The sequence below is a fragment of the Salvia splendens genome, chromosome 10, assembly GCF_004379255.2.
Source record: "Salvia splendens isolate huo1 chromosome 10, SspV2, whole genome shotgun sequence".
Classification (NCBI taxonomy): Eukaryota; Viridiplantae; Streptophyta; class Magnoliopsida; order Lamiales; family Lamiaceae; genus Salvia; species Salvia splendens.
Genome location: NC_056041.1, coordinates 28,708,116 through 28,716,871, shown reverse-complemented (window position 1 = coordinate 28,716,871; position 8,756 = coordinate 28,708,116). Strand labels below are relative to the sequence as shown.

Below are 8,756 nucleotides of genomic sequence, written 5' to 3'. Positions count from 1 at the left end.
CTATGCTATCCTTGGCTGAATTAATTCAGTAACGAGATGAATAATAAATAGAGATGCAGTATGTTTAATCTCATCCACCAAAATTTTAATCCAATGGATAATATTTAGTCTCTAGTTGTACATTAAGAAGATGTTGTGTATATAAGGGGACCCTATCTAGCTAAATGTAATATAATAGTGTTAGGAATTTAATCTAGAGAAAACTAAACTTCTTTATGTGTATTTATATAATTATGTATTTATATAATTAGGAGAAGTTATTAAATAGAAGCAGTTATAAAAAATTACCAACTATCATGCTAAACATAGGAATTATAGTTAGAGTAAGTTTGAAATTGGTGCTAGGTTATAGATAATCTGAAATAATAAAATAAAAAATAGCCCAAAACAGAACCTTCATTAAATAACAAACGCATTAGCTAAGATTCATCTTAGAAGTCTGGCCAAAAACCCAAACATGTGCTGTAATGCCAAAACAACAACTCCATAACAATTAACTAAGTTACATAATCCATCAACCACATCCCATGCCAAACTAAGATAAATATTCTGATCAGTTCAAAAAACAAAAAAAGAGATTGGAAAACTGAAAAACTCCAAGCAATGTCCACAATCTAATCACCAAGAGCTATCTCTTGACTGTTGCTAATAAGATCCTCATCATCATCTTCAATCACATTCTCTTTCTTCTTCTTCTTGATCTGACCAACACGAATATCATCACAATTATCAAATTCTAAATCTAAGCATCGCTTCACATTGCCTTCAGCAATCCATTCATTAACATTCTCTTTAGTTACAACAAATAGATCAGGTGAAACAAAACCTTTATCAGTTACCTGAAAAGAAGTTAAATGTCAATTCAATTCCAAATCAATTCAATATAAGTGAAGCATAGTTCTCAACTATTGTTCAAGTTACCTCTGCAATATTGGATCCAAAGAGTATATCAGACAACTTCACATCAGAACTACAGAATTTGTGATCCAATGTTCTGTTTCTCAACAATTTTAGGGATATTACACACTTTGATAACATTATATGGATAATTACGATAATACTCCTTGCTATTTCTGAGTTGAACTTTGAACAACACATTTTGACCCACAAGTTGCTCTTCAACTTCCCTAGGAATGTAATCCATTGGAGATCTGTACAACAACAACAATCAAATTAAAACTAACCGAGCAAATAAACTGAATACCAATTATTATAAATATACCTCAGTAGTACTTCCAACCACATCAGTAACCTTTTTCCCCGTAAGCTGAACAACTTCTCTATCCCACAACAAAAGCGAAGCATTGCTTGTATAATCAACAATGTTGCCAACAAATCTGAACCTGCATAAGTGACAAAGTTAATTCAAATTAATAAATCTAAAAAAAATTGAATCTGAAGAACTATAAAAGACTATTAACATCGTAAGTCTAATACCTCTTTACAGAATATGAATAATTCTTGATAGAGAAGTCACAACGAAACATATTGTCATCCAAGGTTATAACCTTCTTCACACAAGTCTTACAATCCAAGTAATACCATTCTTCAAAATAACACTCAACTAATTCAAGCTTCCCAAACACCCACCCAGTAGGTACCATCCTATTCACCATCAACTGAAATAGAACTGACATGGGAAGTGAAGAAGAGAATTAGGAAAAATGTACAGAAATATATTGTGCAGATTAATAGAAGAACAACTAAAGAGTAAATGGAACTCATTTAAGTGAGAAGAGATGAATTACAAAGAAGAGAGAAGTTGAAATTCTGTTGCTGATTATGTGAAATTTTGACTGATAGAGTTGAGTGAGTGACCGTAAGAGTGGGTAAGAGTGGGTGGGAAGGGGTATTTATAGTTTTTATAGTGCTCCCCTACTCAGCATGCTTTGGTGGAAAAATGTGCATGTTCCCAAAAAAACAAAATGATGAGAGAACTAAATAATCTGATAATTAGAATTATAAATTATAAAATTATAAAATACATAAAACAATGGAGTGATATTATTACTGCAGGTGAAATACTACAATATATTCTGTTTTAAACTTATGTTCATATTAATATTAATCAATATTAATATGAACATAAGTTTAAAACATAATATATTGATTAATATTAATATTGATTAATATTAATATGAACATAAGTTAATATTACAGACTCATATTCTAATTAAAACGACCCATTTAGTTTCATAAGTTTGCAAACACATAAGTTCTTTTAAGGCCCATTTTATTTCGGCAATAATTAACCTTTTATTTATTATATATATCTCACTTATTGACTTCAAATAAAACAAACCTAACCCTAAACATACAACAGCCACCTCTCACTCTCTACTCTATAGGAAAGGGAGAGAGAAGAAGAAAAAGAAGATCAACAGGCTCTCTCTCTCTTGTTAGACTACAATCACAACATAGAAAAGAAAATGACATGGCTAGCATGGGTGGATATAGAAGAAGGTGACATGACAAGCATGTGTGGCTACAAAGCCACTCTGAAATCAGATTTTTAAAAAAAGGTATGTAATTCGTTCTTTTGAATGGTTGCACATTAATCCTAAGCCTGCTACACATTTTATCAACTAGGCAATTCAAAAGTATCAACCATATGCATGCTATACATTCTTTCTATTAAATTTGTGAATTTAAAAGCATATTCACATATAGGTTAGAAACATAAACCTAATGGGTGTACATTAACTCCCTTACCTGCATAAATGAGTAAAACTTTTTTAGAGGTTGTATTGCCTGCATATCTATCTATGTTTATGTTCATATTAATATAAGAGACAAATAACAAACCAGTTACTACATTTGAATGGTTGCACATTAATCCTAAGCCTACTACACATTCTATCATCTTTTTAACTAATATTCCAGATTATAAATGTAAAAAATACTCCCTCCGTCCCAAGGAAGATGACCCCTTCCTTGGGGCGGCACGAGAATTTATGCAAGTTTGTTTTGTGTGTGAAGTGGAGAGAGTAAAGTAAGAGGGAGGGAATAAAGTAGAGATAAAAGTGTTTCCATTTTCAGTAATGGGTCATCTTGATTGGGACAAACTAAAAAGGAAAGTGAGTCATCTTTAGTGGGATGGAGGTAGTAACACAATATTTAACTTTATTCAATGAGACCTTGCATTGGAAATAGATGAATTAATTGCTATTGATTTACAGGAGTGATTTTTGTATTTAATGAGCTGTCCCCTATTTCTCTTAATGTTACTTCTATATGTAATTATCTATCACTCTCCTTGTATAGTCTTTTCTAAAATGTGATATTATTCATTCTTATTTTTCATGTTTTACACATGTGATGTTATAATCTTACTATTCATATCACAAGCACTTACATAAATCATAAAATCAAAGACATTCCACATTATAGGTTTCAATTGAAAATTAACATACTTTTAAGCTTTCTTCAGGTATTAATTGCATTGGAAATTGCAGAAAACATGTCTCTCTCTTTTGGAAACTGCACTAAAAAATGAATCTCTATCTCTATCTCTATCTCTATCTCTCAATATCTATATCTGAATCTTTATCTCCTTTTCCATCCGTCTCTTTCTCTGTTTTATTATAAATGTTAGTGAAACTGGAATTATATTCTCACCTTGATTTCATTGGGTCTAAATATTGTGATTTTATATTATAGGTTCTAAATATTTGTCTGTCACCTCCTTTCTCTCGGTCTTACTCTCTAATAGATTAGGATTCATCTATTATAGTGTAACAATACTCACTGAGCATACATACTTAAGTTTCATTATCTTTTAATAAATTTATAATGAAATTATTTTACAATTATTTTCAGATTGATAATTTTAACTAAAAGTAATTTTATTTTCAGGTACAAATGGAGTAAAAAAAGACAATAGCAAAATTGGAAACATGGATGACTTTTAGTTTATTGTGTAAAAGCAGTCACATGAGCAAACACTAATCCGATTCTAAATGTATAGCATCTACAATGTGCATCATAAAAGACTACAAAAATTAAATAAAAAAAAAGAAAAACAACTTCATTTCCCGCTAAAATAGTGCCACATTCCAAAAAACTGGAACTTTATATATGTATAGATGTGAGGGTAATGAGTTAGTGGAAAGTATGGTCCATTAACCAAAAATGGGAAAAAAAGCAAAGTGGACAGCATTTTACGGACGGAGGGAGTACATTTTAAAATATAAAAACATTAATCTTTTTGTTTTTTCCTCTTTTACTTTATTCTCTCTACTTTATTCACAAAACAAACACTATATAAAATTTCGTGTTGAATTAGAAATGTTCCACTTAGAATAGGAAGGATGGAGTATGTATTTATTTGTCTGCAATTTAAAATTTCTATATTTAATACTCCACCCATCCCATAAAAATATGGGCATGTGATATGGCACGGGAATTAAGACAAAATTGGTAAAGTAAGAGAAATGAAGATAAAAATATTTAAAGTAGTGTTAATGGATAGTAATGCCCACATTTATTAGTAGAATAAAATTGAGATAACTTTCCATAAATGCAATGCACATATTTTTGTAAGACGGACAAAAATGGAAAGTGCACATATTTTTATGGGACGGGGGAGTATTAATAATATTTTAATTAAAATAATATAAATATATAAAAATAATAATAATTTAAATGTGAAAATATAATGAAACTCAAACTATTTATTATTATGATGATGATGGAATTTTCGTAAAGACGGCCTCGTCTTTTTTTATAATTGATGATATGCCTATAATGTCTAATCCTGAGTTTTGCAAATTGTCAGCTTTCTTAGATAAAAGTGAGACCGGGATATTTATTGACAAACCCATAACTTTGTCCAAAAGAATTATAACCAATACTAAAATAATTATAGCAAACAAAGAATATAGACTGACAAAAGAAATTTAAAGAATTTGAAGTCACTTAGTATTTTGTTTATAAAATCAACACATCAATTAATCAATCTTAATTAGTTATGTATTAATAATCAATAAATTAAATAAGGTTAAACACCGTTCTGTAAAACCATTAAACTTCTATCATATATCACGTTCATGAATAAATTTTTTTTCTTTCACTTATTGAATTATATATTATTTTTTAAAATTTAAACATAACAGTTGTGCATAAGTAACATAATAAGCTTTTTAATACAATTTTTTTATTATAATAATGAAACGATTTCTTTTTACTCCCTCCGTCCATAGAAATATGGACATTTAGAATGACACAATTTAATGCATAATTGATAAAGTAATAGCTGATAAAGAAAAAATAATTATAGTATTTTCTCCATCCCACAAAAAATGTAACACTTGTGGGATGACACGAAATTTTAGAAGGTTTTGTTTTGTATACAAAGTGGAGAGAGAAAATATATTTTTTATATTATTGTGAGAAAGAATTTTTTTCTAAAATGAAAATGTGACATCTTTTATGAGATAAACTATAAAGGAAAGTATACATCTTTCATGGGACGGGGAAAGTATTATTAGTGGAGAACATACCCACTTTAATAGAGATGAAGAAGTGGAGTACTAAAAATAAAAGGGACTATTTTTATATGACAATCCAAATTAAATGATAGTGTTCATAGTTTTATAAGACGAGGGAGTAACATTTAATGTACGAAATAGCAAATTTATAATTATTTATTATTTTCAATTATAAGGATTATGTATTATGAAAACTTTATTTTAATATAGTAATAGTATATTTTATTATAAATTATAAAAAACATCCTAATGGCAATTATAAAAAAGGGAACATTTTTTAGTTCGCGAACTTTGTCAAACAATTATTTTTGGTCTGCAACTTTGAAAAGATCTTTAGAAACCTGCCAACTTCGACTTAATATCATTTAAGCTACTTTTTTTTTTATTTTTTTGATCAGAAATACCCTGAAGTCCATAAAGGGCAATTTAGTCTATTTATTCCCTCGTCTTTATTAATTTCCCCCTCTTTATTTTTTTCGAGTTTTCAGTCTAGCGCTTGATTGGGCCGAGGTTTATTTCTTGGTTGTGCGTCGTCGGTTTGTGGCGGTGAGTGAGTTTTATATGCAAGTCAGGGGGGTGGTGGTGAGATTGCAGCCGTGGTTGAAAGATGAATTGTTGAATCGGTGGATGTATTTTGAGTCCACAGAACCAGATACGTTATTGAACGAGATGTACAATAATCTCAGACTAACTAACGAGGGAGTATCAGCTGAGAAATTGCCGGTAAAAGGATTGATCGAAATATCCAAGTATTTCAAGGATTTAAGACCAGAAATCGGCCTTAAACTCCCCGAAATATTACAATCGGATATGTCGAGAGTTTTGAGATTAGTTAGGTTAGTGAAGAGGTAAGAAGAACGAAAGAGAAAATAAATATTTTAATGAAGAAAAAAGAGTAAATAGTTGAAATTGTCTTTCATGGTCTTGAGGGTATTTTCGTCCAAAAAAAATTCAAAATAGTGAAAATATAGCTTAAATGATATTAAGTCGAAGTTGATGGACCTCAAAATATATTTTTAAAGTTTACATACTAAAAATGATAAGTTTAGTCAAATTCACATACTAAAAAAAATATTCCCTCTTATAAAAGTAACTCTAAAACTCATCTTATATTCTCTTTTACCATTTGATGCACTAAATAGAAAAATTATATATTTTACTCCATTGTAAAAATTTTAATGAAGAAAAGAGAGTAAAATTTTTAATGAAGAAAATAGAGTAAATACTTCAATATAGAGGAGTATTATTTTTAATTATAACGGTTATCCAATGTAAAATTTTTAATTTTAATATACTATATTTTATTATAAATACAAAAAAACATCCTAATGGATTTATAAAAATAACTTTAAAACTTGCCTTTTATATTATAGATAAACTTATTATTAGTGTACTTATAACTATAGCAACTAAACAATTACTTCCTCCTCCGTTTGCGAATAAGAGTTACGATTCTTTTTATTATTATTAATAGTGATAAGTTTCACATTCCACTAATTAACTTATTTCAACTATATTTCGGTTAAAACTAATACTCCATCTATTTCATGTTAATAGAGTAATTTTACTATTTTAAGAAAATCCAAGTTAATTGAGTGGAACTTATATTTCAGTAACTCTTTTCACATATTTTCTTTTCATTTTTTGAAATTATAGTTGAAAGAAAAATGACTCCTAATTGTGGATGAATATAATAGAAGTTTATAAGGTCGATCAACCATATATTTATAAATTTTTTTCTTTAAATAGCTTCATCTGATTATTCTTTTTCTTTTCTTTAAATCGCTTCATCTGATTCTAATTCCCACTAAGAGCACCCACAACCGTGCTCTTGCCAACGAGCACGGTTATGGGCCCGACGCCACTATTTCTGCCTGCTCTTAGGCAAGAGCACAACACCCACAGTTGTGCTCTTCCGCAAGGACGAGCACAAGGGTCCCACCATTCTATTATTCAATTTAAATAAAAAAATTTCCATAATATTAAAATTCATAAAAAAAACTGAAATAATATTACAAATTACAAATAAAAAAGACATAATTAAAATCCTGAAAAATAAAAATTACATAATTAAAATCCTAAAAGTTAAAAATTACATAATTAAAATACTAAAAATTAAAAATTACATAATTAAAGATAAAAATATCCCTGTGGAAGACTATTCATCCGGCGGCACTACCCCCAATTGGTTTTGGAGGCCCAATATCATGGCCTCGTGCGATTGAAGTTGCGAGGGGGTCATAGTTGACCTGTCGGCCATATCGAGTTGGGCCAAAATCACCCACAACGAGTTGGTGGGGGGTGGAGGTGGCGCATAGGGCACGGGAACTGGAAAGTGAGCGGGTTGGGAGCATCGTCGGATGGAGTCGCGGCGCGACGGCAGTAGGCCGCCGCCTTCTTCCTTCCTTGCGGTCGGCGTTGGGAACCGCTCGGGCCGGCGTCGGGGCTACCCAAGTTAGCTTCGGCGAGTTGGCTAACCACGTCTTCGGAGCCGGCGTCGGATAGGGATACCGACCTTGACCGTTTGGAGGAGCCGCTAGAAGAGGATGTTACCCCTCCCCTATACTTCGGATACGACCGCGTCTCGTGCCAAATGTTGAGGTACTTGAACGCCTTGTAGTTCATGGATTGGTAGGTCGACATGGGGGAACTGATGATATCGACCTCGCTCCGGCCGCTCCCCGCCGACCGCTCTTCCTGGAGGTAATACCCCTGGAACTTTTGGATTTCTTCGTTGGCTCTGTAGATGGCGTTGCGCACCATACTCTCGTTGCGCTCGATTGTTCCCTCCGCCCGGTTTTCATTGTACCGGCGACAAATGCGCCACCAAAAGTGATCGCCGGATTGGTTCGTGCCAACATCCGGATCTTCGGAGATTGACAAGAACTCCTTGAACAATTGCTCCATCTCCGCCGGAGTGTACGGTGTGCGGATACCGCGAGTAGAGGAGTCGGAGTTTGGGAGGGGGCGGTCGACCTCGCTCTAGGTTCGGGTGTCCACCCGAATAGCCCTTCGGGGGCATCTTGGTCGTTGATCGGGTAAGGCCGGTAGCCACCTGGAACGCCCGAACCTTGGGTTTGAGGAGGGGCCGAATATTCCGTTTCCGGACTAGAAAACGGTTGTGAACCGAACCAATCGGGGTTCCAACCGTGGGAGCCCGGAGGGTGATCGCCTTGGCCGGACATTGTTATGTTGTATGAGTGGTAGAAAGATAGAGAACGGAGATGAGAGAATGTAGATGAGAATAGGGGTGGGAAATTATACCGA

General features: G+C 32.5%; 1 protein-coding gene across 1 annotated transcript; it reads right to left on the bottom strand.

Annotated features, from left to right (window-relative positions):
- Nucleotides 1-471: 471 nt before the first annotated feature.
- LOC121751609 lies at nt 472-1,805 on the bottom strand. Its single transcript, XM_042146385.1, has 5 exons — nt 1,749-1,805; nt 1,438-1,630; nt 1,223-1,343; nt 922-1,151; nt 472-839 (listed from the first exon to the last, which is right to left on the bottom strand). The coding sequence occupies exons 2-4, from the start codon at nt 1,614-1,616 to the stop codon at nt 1,128-1,130; spliced, it is 324 nt and encodes a 107-aa protein (XP_042002319.1). The 5' UTR covers nt 1,617-1,630; nt 1,749-1,805; the 3' UTR covers nt 472-839; nt 922-1,127.
- Nucleotides 1,806-8,756: the final 6,951 nt, after the last annotated feature.